At 39.2% G+C, this 16,685-nt stretch overlaps 1 protein-coding gene across 1 annotated transcript in view; it reads left to right on the top strand.

The window, feature by feature from the left end:
- LOC149440926 (interleukin-13 receptor subunit alpha-1-like) overlaps window positions 1–14,905 on the top strand; it is a 148,231-nt gene extending 133,326 nt beyond the window's left edge. Inside the window, exon 11 of the mRNA XM_089657958.1 lies at window positions 5,262–14,905. Within this exon, the coding sequence (XP_089514084.1) occupies window positions 5,262–5,366 (105 nt within the window). The 3' untranslated portion in view covers window positions 5,367–14,905. The remainder of the gene's footprint in view (window positions 1–5,261) is intronic.
- The last annotated feature ends 1,780 nt before the right edge of the window (window positions 14,906–16,685 follow it).

Genomic DNA, 16,685 nt, shown 5'->3' with positions numbered 1-16,685 from the left:
CTTAAATCCGATTGAGAACCTCTGGTGGGACTTAAAGAAAGCAGTTGCAGTGCGCAAGCCTAAGAATGTGACTGAACTGGAGGCCTTTGCCCATGAAGAATGGGCGAAGATACCCGTAGATCGCTGCAAGACACTTGTGTCAAGCTATGCTTCACGTTTAAAAGCTGTTATAACTGTAAAAGGATGCTGTACTAAGTACTAAGATTGAATGTCACTTGGGGGTTGAATAAAACTGATAATGCTGTGAGCACAGAAAAGACATTTGTGGTTATTTCATTATAACTGTTATGTTATATTTGTCTGACCTACAAGTGCCTCTTTAATGTAAATGTAAGCAAGATGACTGAATGATCAAAAGCAATGTCAAACTGGCCAAAACACTCAATTTCAGTGGGGGTTGAATAATTTTGGTCACAACTGTACCTCTCCCCGAGCATATAAGGGGACGCAGAACATTACTGAACCCCCAGGGACATGCCTCGTCACCGTAGATCACCAGGGCAGCCAGGAAAGCTGACGAGTTTCTTCCCAGCTCTCAACCCCTGCAGCCAAGATGGAGCCGGCTCCTCACAGCATGATCTCCTCACACAGACAGAAAGGAGCACGGCTCAGACCACAGACCCCAGGCTCAAAGCACCACTATACCCAGGAGACCCGGGTGAGTCCTCTCCGCCCCTGTCTCCCCTACTAGCAGTCCTGCCAGATCCAGACCCAGGCTGGACATAGACTATCGCTGATCTACAGCCTTGCTATCCTCCTGCTTTCACTGCTACTATTCTTATTCCATCTTCGATGGAGAATTTTCCCGCTTCTGATCAACCTATCACTGAAATCTCATTGAAAAGTATGCTTCTCTCATTGCGACAAACACTACATGACAACGTGACAACAACATTATCTCAAATCTCAACTACGGTACAAAAACAAGACTACCGTATCCGCCATATTGAGAATAAAATGGGGGAAATGTTCACGGCACACAACGCCCTAACAGACGCACACACAGATCATGGAACCGACATAGAACAAATTAACCTCAAATTGGCAGACCTAGAAGACCGCTCCAGGCGGAATAATATCAAATTTTGCGGAATTCCGGAAACTATCACTATGGACGCCATAGTGCCTTACATACAACAATACATGAAGCACCTCATTACCTCTCTAACAGATGTGGAGCTCGCTATAGACCGTGCGCACAGAATAACAAAACCATCATTCCTACCGGACGCAATACCCACGCATACACTTCTACCACGTGAAAAAAAAAATGATAGCTGCAAGAAACACTACCTCAATACCATCAGCTCAAGCGAATATAAAATTATTCGCAGACCTATCCAAAGCCACTGCTCAACTGCAAGAAACTTGTCACCATTACAAAAGCGTTGCGGAACCACAAAATAGCTTACCAATGGGGTTTCCCCACAAAGCTCATTGTTAAACAGCAAGGAAGGCTCTTTACAATCAAAACTCTAAAACTCCTGAAAACATGGAACATCATACCAGTGGACTCCCACCAATCCACCTCTACTCGACCACAACAAATGGACGCAGAATGGTCATGAACCAGTAGTCCCTAGCGTTATTCATCACCCAACAAGCTGGGTAACTATTCACGAATCACTAAAGGCTGGCCGATGGCCCCTATACGAAAATTTCTAAACCCCAAGTTTCTTGTCAACATGACTTCTCTCATGAGTCATGTACGTTTAAAATCCCCCGTTACACAGTAGCAAAATGTGCTATACATTTCACTTGTATTTTCCACAAGTTCTTTTTACCCCTCTACCCTCCTACCACCACCAGTCGCTCAAGTCAACCCCTCTTCTCTCAAAAATCTGCATTACAAGATGGAACGCCCTCATCAAACCAGCAACCACATCAAGCGCATTACTCCTTCTCTATGGAAACTTCCCACCTACAGCAAAAGGTAACCTACCTTTCTACACAATCTATGAATTACCTCGCTCCAATCTCCATTACTCTAGACCACAATCAACATTCCACAATTCCTCGAATTTGGAGACTGAACTCGACCCTATTGAAGAATCCAGATCACAAGAAACATATATTGGATGCTCATAATATGTTCTTTGACATAAATGAATCACCTGAGATCTCGATACCTACACTATGGTCCACTTATAAGGCATACATGAGAGGTATTCTTATACAACTAAATTCCCGTATCACCAAACAAAGAAACCAACAAATTGACGAACTCCTCATCTCAATTAAAACAAAAGAAGAATTAAACAAAAAATCCCTAAATCCCACAACTTCTGCCCACCTCACAACAGACAGAAACAAACTCAGAACCCTACTACTTTATAAATATGACCTCAACCTTCAAAAAAACGAAAACTAAATTTTACTCCCTTAGCAACAAAGCCAAATCCCTATTAACCAAAATGATTAAACAACGACGCCTAAAATCCAAAATATCTTCAGTTCATCACCGAACCTCACATACCTTAACCACAAACCCACAAGAAATAGCCATTGCCTTTGCGACCTATTACCAACAACTATATAACCTTAAAAATGACTATGACACTATCCAACCAACACCAACGTCCATACAATTCCTCCACACAATTAAACTCCCCCAACTCTCTCCATCCCAACTTGACGCTATATCCACCCTGATCTCTCCCACAGAAATAGAAATTACCATCAAAACGCTCCCTCTTAACAAGTCTCCAGGTAACGACGGATATATACGAACGAATTTTACAAACAATTTGCCCCTTACCTATCACCATACTTGACTAAACTCTTTAACCATGCAGCCACCACCGGTACATTCCACAAAGACATGCTACAATCGATAATAACGAGTATTAACAGACGGAACGCTATCAGATCCCTTTGATATTACCAATGGTACTAGACAAGGCTGCCCACTATCTCCCGTCATATTTGCACTACTCATTGAACCCTTAGCCTCTAAACTTAGGGACGATCCGATATTCTCCGGCATCAAACACCTTAATACTGAACACAAAATTAGCTTATTTGCAGACAACATCATATTGATGATTACCCAACCAAATCCCTCAAAACAATCCGCACACATCTTCAACAGTACACAACGGTCTCTTACTACAAACTTAATGAGCCCAAATCCTCAATCTTAAATCTCCACACACTATATCAAACCTAGATACTACTTGCTAAACAATTCCCTTTCTCCTCAGAAAAAAAAAACATCCTCTACTTAGGAATCAAACTCACCGCAACAACAGACCAATTATTCACCTCAAATCACAAAAGACTACTTGAAACTATACCCCAAAAAATTGCCAACCTTCGTACCTCAGAACTTTCTAAATTAGGCCGAGTTGCGACATTAAAAATGTACATCCTACCAAAAATTCTATACATTTCCCGCACACTTCCCATACCAGTTCCTAATACTTTTTTCTCCAAACTACAATCGATTCTCACCAGATTTTTATGGAACTCTAAAAAACCGAGATGTACCACCAATCTCTTAATACAACCACCTTCTAAAGGAGGCGCAGGCCTCCCACATCTAAAATCCTACTATAATGCTACTCTTCTGGACCAAATATATTTTTGGTGGAACCCAACCAGAGAAAAAATCTGGTCTACTATGGAAACCTTACCCTTCCTTCCACTCAAACACCAAAATTTATTTCTAATTCCAACAATTTCACAAACAAACTACCAACTAAAACATCCATGCATCCAAGCCGCTCTTCAAGCCTGGAGCAATCTTTTGTCCATGGAATACACGGATCCCAAACAAATCCTTATCCCAATTGATATACTACACTCCATTACAACCTCTCTAGATCTATCTCAATGGGAAAAACGAAACATACATAAAATAACAGACCTCTATAAAGACCACACCCTACACTCATTTCAAAATCTCCAAACCAAATTCAAATCCCTACCACTGAATACTTCACTTACTTACGAATCATCCACTGTATGCAAACAAAAAACATACCTCATACCATACAGATTCCAACTACAGCCCATCTCTTCTTTTCCAGACCACAATATCCAGGTAAAGGCATTTCCACTTTCTACAAGTACGTAATGGACCTACAATTCGTTCTAAAATCTACCTCCCTATCCAATTGGGAAAAAACCCTTTCAGAAACAATTACGACACACACAAGGAACACTACGTTTAACTCTACCTACAAATCCTTCCAATGCAGTTCGCATTGGGAATCATACTTAAAAAATCTCCACCAATGGTACCTAACCCCTATCAAACTAGCCATCTATTACCCAAACCATTCCCCCTCTTGCTGGCGACAATGCGGAGACATAGGCTTCACACTACACATATTATGGGCCTGTAAATCTATTAAATCCTTTTGGAACAGTGTTTTCCAACTAATCTCTGAAGTATCCAAAATAATGATAACCCCAAATCCTTCACTCTCGCTTCTACACATTAGGATTGAAAAAATCCCATATAATTCTCGTACCACCATTGTCCACATACTTTTCACAGCAAAAATCAATATAACTAGATTATGGAATACCACCACCCACTGCTCCTTCCCTCAAATCTCTAATTACTGATCTTAACTTCCAATGCAAAATGGAAAAAAAGATTGGCTCTTCACAACTCCACCCAACATAAATTTAATTCCCAATGGTCTAACTGGTTACAAAATCAAAACTGCTAAGTAAAATCCTGATATCTCACAAACAATTGAATTACCCATCCATCTCAGACTGGTACTCCTTCCCCTACCCTCCTCATTATCCCCCCCTTGGTTAATACCCCTTTACCATTTTCTACACCTCACCAAGGTTCAGCTTAAACCCAAGTCTACCTCTGATGCTAATGCCTCAACCCCAATTTCAACCCCAGCCAAATGGTGGGGTGAATCCTTACCAATGTTATACTGTATGAGTATACTTTCTACTGAACCAAATTATATCATTTTGTTATGTTATTGAAATTCTTCAATAAAAATTATTGAAATTAAACACTTCATGAACTCTTCAGAACCTGTTGTACAGAGACTTACCAACAAAGAGTCTCTGTGTATGATAACTGGACATACTCCTGATTGGCAATCAGGGATACCCTACAATACTCAATCAGTTGTTTTGGACTGTAACTAAATCTGTTTAAATAAATGTATAAACATTGTTAACGTTCACACTGTTCATGGAAATTTACTAATTTTTATTATCCATCTCTATTAACAAATATTACAGCATTTACTGTATTTTCTCTTTTTTGTTTTAACTTACAGCAGTGGCTAAAGAATGGCAGAATTGTATACAATGAGCCCAGGAAGGAGGAGATATGTCCTGTTTCAATGTTGGAAACCCCTCTAACATCCCCGTCCATGGAATAGCTCTACGTTCTTCAAACAAATGGAAAATGTGAAGACAATTTCTATTCTGGTCTTTAGGTTTACATCTGATGACAGCTGAAAGTTAAACACAAGCTTTGTTGTGACTGCTCACATGCATGGGTTTTGGACTGTGGACCCAGGTGATGAAGAAAAGAACTCCACTTTGTGTATTTATATCCATTAAGTAGAGCTAATGCTCATGACCTTTTATCAACAGCTGGGGACGCTTTCCTATGTTCAGCATCATTTTGTCACCTTCTGATGGCTTTGTGTTACGAAAAGCTGATAAGGTAGCCAGTCTCAGTACTTGAGGTCATGCCTGCTTATATACTATAAAATACTCAGGAAAAAATGTCTGGCCACCTCTATTCATTTTCAGATGAATCCAACAGCAGAAATTAAAGAGAGGTGTAGAATTTGCTAAGAGGAAACACAGGACACTATAGCTCTGGTAGCATACAGCCATCTTCTCTTTCTCAACGGGCTCATGGCTAGTATACTGTACATATTATACATACTATTATACATAGTGTATTGTACATACTGTACTGTCTATTGGTGACTTTATATATAGAGCAAATAGCATACTGCCCCCCAGTAGCACATTCCTGCTATTACTTTCAGATACAAAATAGGGTTCACTTAGAGGGTACCTTGGGTGGAAAGGCTTTGTCGTCCAGGTGTGATATCCAAATACAACCTTGCTTGAAGAAAAATGTTTTCACTAGTTCAAGGGAGATTAAACTTGATATAAAAATGACCCCCGTGGCAGGGCTTCCTTCCCCCTGCAATGGTTAAATGCTCATTTTTGCCCAGGGTACCATTTAAAAGCACTTTCACTTACTTTATCCTTTGTACCTGCCTCTTCCTCCTCTCCATGAAACTTGTCCCCCGCAGCTGCTTTTCTTTGGCATGTTGTCTATTTGGTCACACTTTAACATTATCAAGGTAGGACCAGCAGTCCTGCATTATAATTGAGGACACAGATGGTCTAGATAAGTAACAGTGCATTTAATTGGTACCATAGGCAAAAACAAGCAATTACATTTGCTAGTGTGGGGGTGTATTTTTTTTTTAAATTTCTCCAGAATCGCGCTTTAATAATTCCTTTTTTTTTTTTTCATAATTTTACCCCAGTTCATTAGATTTGCAAAAACCCTCTTCAAAAGTTGTGATTTTTTTCACATTAGTGTGTGCTACATATATTATCAGCAAAAGTTTACATTGTACAATGCTGTACCTGAGCAGAATAGTAGAGAATTTGTAACAGATGCTGCTGATAAGCACAGCATCTTCTGAAACTAACCACCACTCATCAGTTTTGTATGTTGTTTCATAAAGCTTTTCTTAGAATTTCCATTATATGAATCTCAGAACTGTGGTGGGAAAAATTGCCTTTTTATATGTGAAATGTGTACTTTTTTGACAAACACTATTTAAAATTTACTGTGACCCTGCAATGAAAAAGGTTATTACTTTACCTGTCCCGCTGCTCACACTGCCAGACTTTGCTGCATTAAAGATCTAGGCTTGCTGAGGATTAATCAGCATTCAACACATCATGTATTGTCGAAATGGCAGTGTCCCTTGCTGCACTTTGTTATTCCCTCCACCAGCCCCTGCACCACTACAGCACAAAGTAGTGATGTAGGGTTTGGAGGAAGGAACCACAGAGCACACTGGAGGTCCAGACATCCAAAACATCCAAAAGAGAGACGAAGATCTTTCAGCAAGCTTAATTCTTCAGTGCAGCAGAGGTCAATGCCATGGTGAAGGGAGGAGGTAAGTAGTAATCATTTTCTTTGCAGGGATGTCTTTTTTGGTTTTAAAAGAGAAGTTTGGGAATTGGGAAAAAAAAAACTCACCTAGATGGCTGAAGCACCGAACCCAGCTGCAGTTGTCCCCCAATGGCTGTACACCAAGAACTGAGCAATCAAGGACTACTGATTGCTCCATTCTCAGTCTTCACTGAGCAGAGAGCCAGTGACTATCAGTCTCACTGTAGTTGTGGGCTGTGCAGGGGGCAGGAGTGGCTGGCTCAGGCTCTCAGCTGCACTTTGAGAGGCTGAGCCATCTGCCTGTCAGGCTTCTGGGTGGATCCTGACATATAGACTGGACTGGCTCTATGACATATAGACTAAAGATTATGCAAACAGCCTGGTTGACTACACAAGCTGACATTGTGTCCATGATGAATCTATAATGAATGATGCTCACATTTATACAACCAAATGGTGTATCACAAAAAATACCCAAGGAGCACCTACGTTCCTGTAAAAGTAATTTTGGAAATTAACAACCAATTCTCAATAGTGCTACATGTACTAGAAAAAAAGGCTACATAGCAAGAAAAGCTAAGTTAAAAAAATGTTGATTGGTTGGATGGAAATTGTTGCTGAAATTCCTTTTACTGTTCATAGTGCAAAAGGGTATTTGCTACTATTATGTGGAGTTATAGATTAGTTATTGTTATAAATCCCAGAGAATGTCAAACTAAACAGAGGAGCAGGTAATCATCCCAGCTATGTGTATGATTTATATTAAGAGAGTATGGAATCTTTCATTGTTAAATTCTCCAGTTTCATGCCTGTCATTCCAGTGGTTTCAATAGTCACTGGTCTGGAACAGATATGCGGGTCAGGACTTCAGTCTGCATTTAATCTACATGTCTGTTCTTGGTCAGCATCCTAGGAATCATTAAAACCAGAGACAGCCAGGCATGTTTTTAGAAAGAGATCAGTAGCCCCTGTTTTCCTCTCAGTACTGGTTTACATTACAGTGAACCTGTGTTCAGACTATGGATATTCAATTATTTACCTATCATTAGTAAGCTATTAAACAAGCCCTCATGTAGCTGCAGGCACTGTGGAGCAATTCATTTTCAAACTTCATAGCAGAAGCACTGAAGTTGAGAGAAGTAATTCTCTCAACAGTTCTGCCCACCCTGTTTTACACTGCTGGAGCACCTGTTTACATTAGAGATTAAAAAACGAGAAGGCTGCTCAGTTACTGCTGGGAGGGGGAGCAGAGCTGGTGAGGTGATTGACGTAGACAACTTCAGTGCTTCCACTGTAAACTTGAATGAATTTTTCTACAGTGTCTGCCTCTACAGAGGTCAGTGAGGAATTGTTTTTAAGCTCATTTACTGTTGGTTAAGAATTTTTAGATGTTTTATTATTCATAGTATGGCAACAGAATCAATTTAAACACAGTTTGCACATGTGATTATCCAGATTCATAACAATTGTAAAAATTTAAGCTATTTCAAGCACTATCAAGCAACTTGCAACCATGAAATGTAACTCTTGATGGTAGGTCACATAGATTTTGGTATATTGGTGAAAAACTGTTATACAGTGGTTTAAATGTGGAAATTGCCATGTTAATGTTCAGCTTTAGAGCAAAGACTGCTGCAGAGCGTCAATTAACTTGGTAATATGTGTAGTTGGTGAAATGTGAATGTCTGCCCCATAACAGCCAATTATGTTCTTTTTTCTACTTTTAAACTGCTCTAGATGACGACTAGTTTGGTTTTATGTCTGCTCAAACCTTGACTTTATGATGTGTACTGTTATGTTTATAGGAGCAATATAATTAATCCAAGATCTGGCACAATTCTGACAAACAATACTAATTAAAGTGGTTGTAAATGCTTACGTTTTTTTTTTACCTTAATACATTCTCTGTATTGAGGTAAAAAATCTTCCATGATCAGCTCCTCCCAGCCTCCCCAAACACTTCCTCGAGCCCAATCTCAATACAGTGTTGTACTGCTCTCTCTCCTATGTAGACATAGAGGCTGTCAATTAAATCCTGTGAGGAGGGAATGGGGGCAGGGCTGAGCATGTCTATAGACACACACAGCCCAGTTTGGGATTAAACCCCCATGTATGCCACTTTAGGAAACAGCTTCCAGTGGTGGCACACACAGAAGAGGAGGAGCCCAGAGAGCCTGCGGGAGACCCCAGAACAGAAAATTCAGGCCTTCTCTGTTCAAAACCATTGCACAGAGCAGGTAAATACAACATATTTGTCATTTTATTAAAAAAAAAAAGCATTTTTAATATTAAAGTCACTCTAACTTATTCAGACTTGCAGGCATGTTTGACCCAGTTACTTGATGCCAAAAGTTGATTTCATTCAGATGAAATTACGACAAGCTGTAACTATCAGGAAGCTTCTAAGGACTTTGTTCTATGTGTAGTTGTTTACATGTAATTGATTCAATGAATATCGAACTCTTACAACATGAACTGCTTGACTAGAAATTTAAAGGGTACTCCACTTTTGTGAGAAAAAAAATGAGCAAATAAAAAATTCTAATAATTTAGCGTTTACAATTGCGACTCAAATCATATTACAATTGAATGTTATTAAAAATGACCTTTCCTTTTCAATCTGCTTTGCTTTAATTTTCTGTAAAATGCAATATGGCTACCTGGAGGTATTCTGTACAGAACACTCCCTCAAAGTATCATTTCCTGCTTGTGTAATTAGTTTACTGATTTTCCCAGAAGTCTGCACTAAGATACAAGTCAGATTTTTGGCATCCCCTGCAGCAAAAATGTAATTTTTTTGTAAAATACTCCCAAAGGGAAATTACATCTAAAGGGATGCAGACTTTTCCATTTTCCTGATTAGTTCCCTCCAGGTGCAGCAGCTGGTTAATAATTAATCAGTCACTCCCATACAGATCTTTTCCGTACATGGACACAGGAAGGCAAACATCTACTTCTTCAGAATGACAAAGGGTATGAACCTGCAACAAAGTTTGTTAAAATCCTTGCAATATACATAGATCACCCAGAGGGAAATGTTTATTTCTCAACAAAAGTGGAGTTACTCTTTAAAGTCCCTTTACTCAATTATGTATACATTGAACCATAGAAATATGTTTCGTGTTAATGCATTTTTTTTTAAAGATAGGCAGTGATTTACTAAAGGTAGGTTCACACTTGTGGGCATAAAAAATACAGGTAAAAACACATATGCATTCACCTGCTTTTACATGTGTTTTATATGCATTTACCTGGGGGTTTTTTTTTTGTTTGTTTTTGTGTTGTTTTTTTTTTTGTACATATCACATTTAGCTGCATTTTATTTTTGTGAGTTTTCAGAAAGCCAGGAATCTGTCACTGTACAGGTCAATCATCTACCAGTCATCTATTTGTTTTCTTCTTTACTTAATGCTGCATTGGTTTATTATGTGTTTTTGATAAGTTCAACTGCTTTTACTTGTGGAGTTGATTTGAAAAATGCAGACATGTTGCAGTTTTCCGCACCACTTTGCCCTGCAGATGGCAACTGTGTTAAAAGTGTGGACTGAAGACATAAAACTATTGCTGAGAGCTGTATTTTTGTTTGCAAAAACTCAACTCTCTGCTCAAGTGTGAACCTGCCTTAAGGTCCATGCATGATGGCTTAAAAAAAAACAAAAAACGCTGCTCTTAGAGGCATTTAGCATTTTTTAAATGCTTCTAGAAGAAGCTAATGGTATCCTATGTGTCCATGCACATTAGATAGTCTAAAGGCGTTTTTAGAGGCAGAAAAAGAATTTTTGGCATAAAAATAGCTAAATGCTCCTAAACACTGCTAATTGCTTCTAAACGCCAACCCTCTGCATTTTTTTTCTTCTAATGCATTGTTGTAAAAAATGCTTCTAAGCACTTATGCTCCTAAACACTCTTAAATGCTGCTAAACGCTAGCAACAAAAATCACCTAGGTGATCGCAGCGGAAGTGGGTACCTGTCAAATTTGGGTACCAATCCCTAATGAGGAGCGGGGGATTAAGCTTTAAAGCGGAATTTACCCTTTTGGGTGGAGCTCCACTTTAAGTATGACATGTTTATTTTTAAAAAATTCCTTTAGTATCACTTTAAGTATAACTACTGCTATAGTCTCCAGGGGTTCTTATTCAGATGGCAGTCACTTACTGGACTTTTCTGAGCTTAGTGCCAGGAGCTACAATATCACTTTCACGTTTAAAGGATTGCAAAGTTTTAAAGTAGAATATTTTATACACAATTACATTGGTCCACCACACCTCTCCACTTCATCCAATCAGAGACTGCTTTGCATTCATTTAAATAATAAAAAGCATTCTCTGAGAAATGCCCATGCTGAGTGGCTGGCCAGCTGCATTCCCAATGCAGCATGGAAGCCGCTTGGCACAGGACCCAAAAATTAGCGGAGATCACTGGAGCAGTGGTGTCTACTTCATTGATCTCTAGCTTCCAGGTATGGTGTATGCCGAGTTATATTGGTCCAAGCAGGAACAATGTAACTGTGTTTGAATATCCATACCTGGAATTCATCTTTAAAGCAGTTTCAACTAACAGCTAACGCTTTGTGAGTTCTAAGATTTCCCAAGTGTGTCTTTTGTGGTTTGTTGGTCTCACTTTGCAAGATTGAGTCTAGCTTCAAGTGAAAATAAGTTATTATTGAATTTTGGCATGTGCAAACTAAATCCTTAGACAGCAATATGGGATTTTTAAAAAATGTTTCTGTGTATTTTTATTGCTCCCTGTGCTAGCTGCAGTATGCAGAAATGCTGCTCCAAATTAGGACACAAAAGTTTCATAAATTGATATGAGATATTCAACAGGAGAAATAGAATCCCACACAACAGAAGGACAGATCTTCATCCTATCTCCCAATGCAGCCCTTAATAATGTTTTCATTCTCTTTTTGTAAAGCAAACCATATTGATAATCCTCAGACATTTCAATCACCATATCCTGACAGTTTTATCAGGGTTGGGCGATGATCATCTAATGTCTATGGATACCTTATATTGATGATTATTATTATACAGGATTTATATAGCGCCAACAGTTTGCTCAGCGCTTTACATTATAATGGGAGACAATACACGAGACAGTACAGTAACAATACCATTCAACACACAGGGGGTTTGAGGGCTCTGCTCCTTGGAGCTTAGAGTATATTGAAAAGTTTATTGATTATATACTGATTAGCTTAGGTTTATATTGAAAAGTTGACTGCACTATCACAATAAATCTTATTTTAGCACTTTTCTTATTAGTCTATGAGAAAAAGCAGTGGTATATGTTACCTTTACTGAAAATAGCTTGAGTTTCATTTAGTTCAGCTTGCACAATCCTAAAATAGGGGTTATATTTTTTTTTTTTGGCTGGTGAAAAACCCATTCTCAGTTCAAAACACACTGCAGTTGCTGTCAATGTTAACAGCGCCCCAAACACAGCTCACAAACACAGTGCGTTTGCCTGCACCAGATCGCATGGTATAAATGTACCATGTGATCTGGTTGCAGTGTGTTTCCATAAGTAGTGCATGCACTACTTTCGGTGCGATGCAATGTGAATGGACTTAAATTGCACGTAAATCAGTCAGGAACATGCAGTTTGTACCTTTGCAATCCATAGTGTGAACCGACCCGTTACCGTGGAAGTGATTGATTCAATAAAGAGAAACTTTACACAAAAAAATTTTATGAATTAGGCAAATAAATGGTGAATTTTATTGAACATGTACCCCTGTTGCATCAGTATGTTGATTAAAGCTACTGAGCAATTTCTAGGGCTTCTCATTCTGTGCTTTCACAATCATTGCTCAAACAAATTAAGACACAGTTGAGAAGTTCAACTGTACAAAATTATGGAAGTTATTTTCTTAGCACTGAGAGTTAATCTTCTACTTAAAGCTGCATTAAACCCAAAAGCAAACATTTATTGCAGCTTGTCAGTTCTTAGATGTGATGGCTGCATTAGTTTCCTTTTTTAAACTTTTTTTTCTTGTTTCTTCATCTGGTCATCCAGCCAGTAAGTCTGTTGTTTTTCAACAGAAAAGCTCTCTTGCAGTTACAAGGATGGGACAGACTATTTAACACTGGCAAGCGTGCCTAAAATGATTGAATTTTCGTTATTTATGTAAAACCTTTATCCTAAAAAGAAAAAAACTGTTTGCTGTACCTGATTATAAAGTATTGGAGTTCACCTTCAATTTGTTAGTGTATTCAAATCTGCCAGTCCATCTAACACTCCCCCCCCCCCCCCCCCCCCAGATTGGCATTGCTGCTGTCTAAATGTTCCCCCTGTGCTCATCCAAAGTGCAGGCACTCTAATACAGGAGTTTTGTTACTGGCCAGATCACCACAGAAAAGCAGGGTGAAAGAAAGAAAACGGTTTCAGGTACCACATCTAGTGATTGGTAAGCTGCAATATATTACATTTTTGGTTTGGGGTTTAATACTGCTTTAAGGTATTATGGTTATTCTGCAGTAACATTTGATGGTCATTTAGTCATTGGTCAACATACAGTAAAAGGAAGGGCATGGCATTTGATAATTAGCAAAATGTACATAAATTTGGGTGATACTTTCACTAAATCCAAAAGCCAAACTACAGTCAGATATAATACAAATCACAGTCCTATTCAGTTATGCTCAGTAAGTCCCCTACATACGAACAGTCAAGTTGTGAACTTTCCGGCTACATTCACACCTCCTAAAAAAAAATAGTGATTTTTAGGAGTTTTTATATGTGCTTTTTTGAGCATGTTTGCAATTCTATACAGACATTTTTAGAAGAGTATTACAGACATTTTACATGTGTATTCAAGTTTCAGGCTTTTTGTTTTAGCAATGGAAATCACTAGGAGGAAGAGATTAGTTATTATAAGCTAAAAAAATGCTCCAATCAAGCATTGAAGTTTATGGGGGACAAAAACACTCAATTCTGCCTGAAAGGTAACTCATGTACTTTTTGGAGCGACAGACATTTTGTTACAGGCAACAGAATGCTCAGATGTGAACATGGGTCATTGAGATGAATAGGATTTTACTTGTTGAGTGTTTTTGAGCTTCAAGCTACAATTTACAAAACACTCAAGTGTGATTGGGGCCTCAAAGATGCAAACATCATGCAAACACACTCCCAGCGCACTGAACAAAAAAAAACTGAGAGATCACCATACCAAGACAAACTATATTAGTGCAATTATCTTCGGCACTGTGCCTTTGTGTTCCGACAGAGGGACTTCCCCTGCCAGAACACACTGATCAGCACTTGCAGCCATTGCCTGCGAGCGTTGAGCTTTGTTGGACGAATGTGCTCCCAGAATATAACTCGTTTGTAAGTAGGGGGACTTCTGTAGTTTCTGTCCATTTGGTGTCCAACCACAGGATGGGGTGGACTGGTGAGTAAGCTGTAGGAAACCAGTCTTGCAGTGCTTTGTCAGGGATGCTAGATCACAGGAGTGGCTGACCAGAAATACAACTATTTTTGGAGGTAAAACAGTTCACAAATATGTATATAAACTTTGCCTGGAGTTAAAACTTCAAGCAGCACTTTAAAAAATGTTCGCACATTTTTACTTTATTATTCCTTTGTAAATAAGTACTTTTTAGGACAATGTGTTTTGCATTTGTTTTAAAATGACGCTCTTTATAATTACACACAGACCATGATGTAATTGCTGAAAATGTGAGATGTATATATTCTGTACTATCTGAGCTTTTAACACAGAGTTTATGATAATAAAGTATCTATTTTTCTCATTTGCAGTTATTACAGTACTATTCTTTAACTATAAATACATTTTGGAAAATACTACATGTGCTTGATGCTGGAGGGCATAAAGAAAAAAGCCCGCACTCTGCAATGAAAACAGGCAAATAGATGTGCATCATTGTTGTGTCAATGCCCCTTATAGCTGCACAACTTATTTATGCCAGTAGGTGGTTGCACTACTTATTAATGCAAGTTTTTTTCAACCTGAGCAGCAAGGGACAGACTGACATTACTCAGGTTTTATTTATCAACCAGGGGCGGACTGACCATTTGGAAACTCAGGCACTGCCCAAGGGCTCGGGGTCAGTAGGGGGCCCCATGAGATGCCCCTGGTACCTTTTTTATAGGCTTTTTTGAGTTTGGGCAAGGACACAGGGGCCCCATGATCCCCTATTGCCCGGGGGCCCCATGAGTTGTCAGTCTGCCCCTGTTATCAACTATCAATTTTTTTATACATAAAACATCAGAAAATCCTCAAATGAGCTGAAAAACCAACACCCCTTTCAATGCTCTACACACTATGGCCAGCCTGTGCGGAAGCCAGTTAGCCAACCAGTGTAATTTGGGACATGGATGAAACTGGAGAACATACGAAGTCCATGAAGACAGTTTCACTGGTATATCAAAACCATTACACTGTTTCTGCAAGGCAAAAAGGTTAACCTCTTAAAGCTGGTTCACACCAGATGCAGACCAGTAAATTTTTATTCTGCATCAAAAACGCATGGATAACGATCAACATGGATTCCTATGGCCCTAGTTCACACCAGTGCAGTGCGTTCCAGAGCAGGAAACAAAAGTATAACATGTTGCGCTTTTTTTTTTTGTATGGAACGCACCTGGAATGTGGGAAAATGCATCAAAAATACTGGAACTCGTGTCCTCAAGATGCAAAAATGAAAAAAAGGGGAAAAACACACTAGGATGCATAAAAAATGCACTGGAGCACATTAAAAACATTCAGGCAGAAACGCATCCAGAACACAGAAGGTGTGGTGTGAATTGACCCTTAGGCTAGGTTCGCACTATTGTAGGTGGTTGTAGGTGAAGGAATCGCAGTTGTTCCCACACCTGCAACTACCCACAGCCAAAATATGCTGCTCTTTACAGACGCGTGGGGCTGCCATTCTTCCTTAATAGCACCCCCACACATCTAAAATTGCAGCACATGTGAGCATCTGTGGGGCATCCTCAAACGGAAGGTGGTAGAGCGCAAGGTCTCTAACATCCACCAGCTCCATGATGTCATCATGGAGGACTGGAAGAGGACTCCAGTGACAACCTGTGAAGCTCCGGTGAACTCCATGCCCAAGAGGGTTAAGGCAGTGCTGGAAAATAATGGTGGCCACACAAAATATTGACACTTTGGGCTAAATTTGGAGATTTAAACTTAGGGGTGTTCTCACGTTTGTTGCCAATGGTTTAGACATTAATGGCTGTGTTATTTTGAGGGGACAGCAAATTTACACTGTTATATAAGCTGTACGCTGACTACTTTTACATTTTAGTAAAGTGTCATTTCTTCAGTGTTGTCACATGAAAAGATATAATGAAATATTTACAAAAATGTGAGGGGTGTACTCACTTCTGTGAGATACTGTATATGTAAAGCATTGCATAAATTGTCTGTGCTAAATAAGTACCTGTAATAATATATAATATAAGTGTAGCAATGTAAAGGGGTAAAGAAAGATATAGATTATGTAATGTGTACCCATGTAGCATATGGAGGGACTCTTAACTAGCATTTGTCTGGACTGATGCGGT

Source organism: Staurois parvus, unplaced genomic scaffold (assembly GCF_062004578.1).
Source record: "Staurois parvus isolate SC_StPar_1 unplaced genomic scaffold, SC_StPar_1.0 ptg001045l, whole genome shotgun sequence".
In the NCBI taxonomy this organism is placed as follows: domain Eukaryota; kingdom Metazoa; phylum Chordata; class Amphibia; order Anura; family Ranidae; genus Staurois; species Staurois parvus.
Note: the sequence above shows the minus strand (reverse complement) of the source record. Positions and strands in the feature narration are given on the sequence as shown.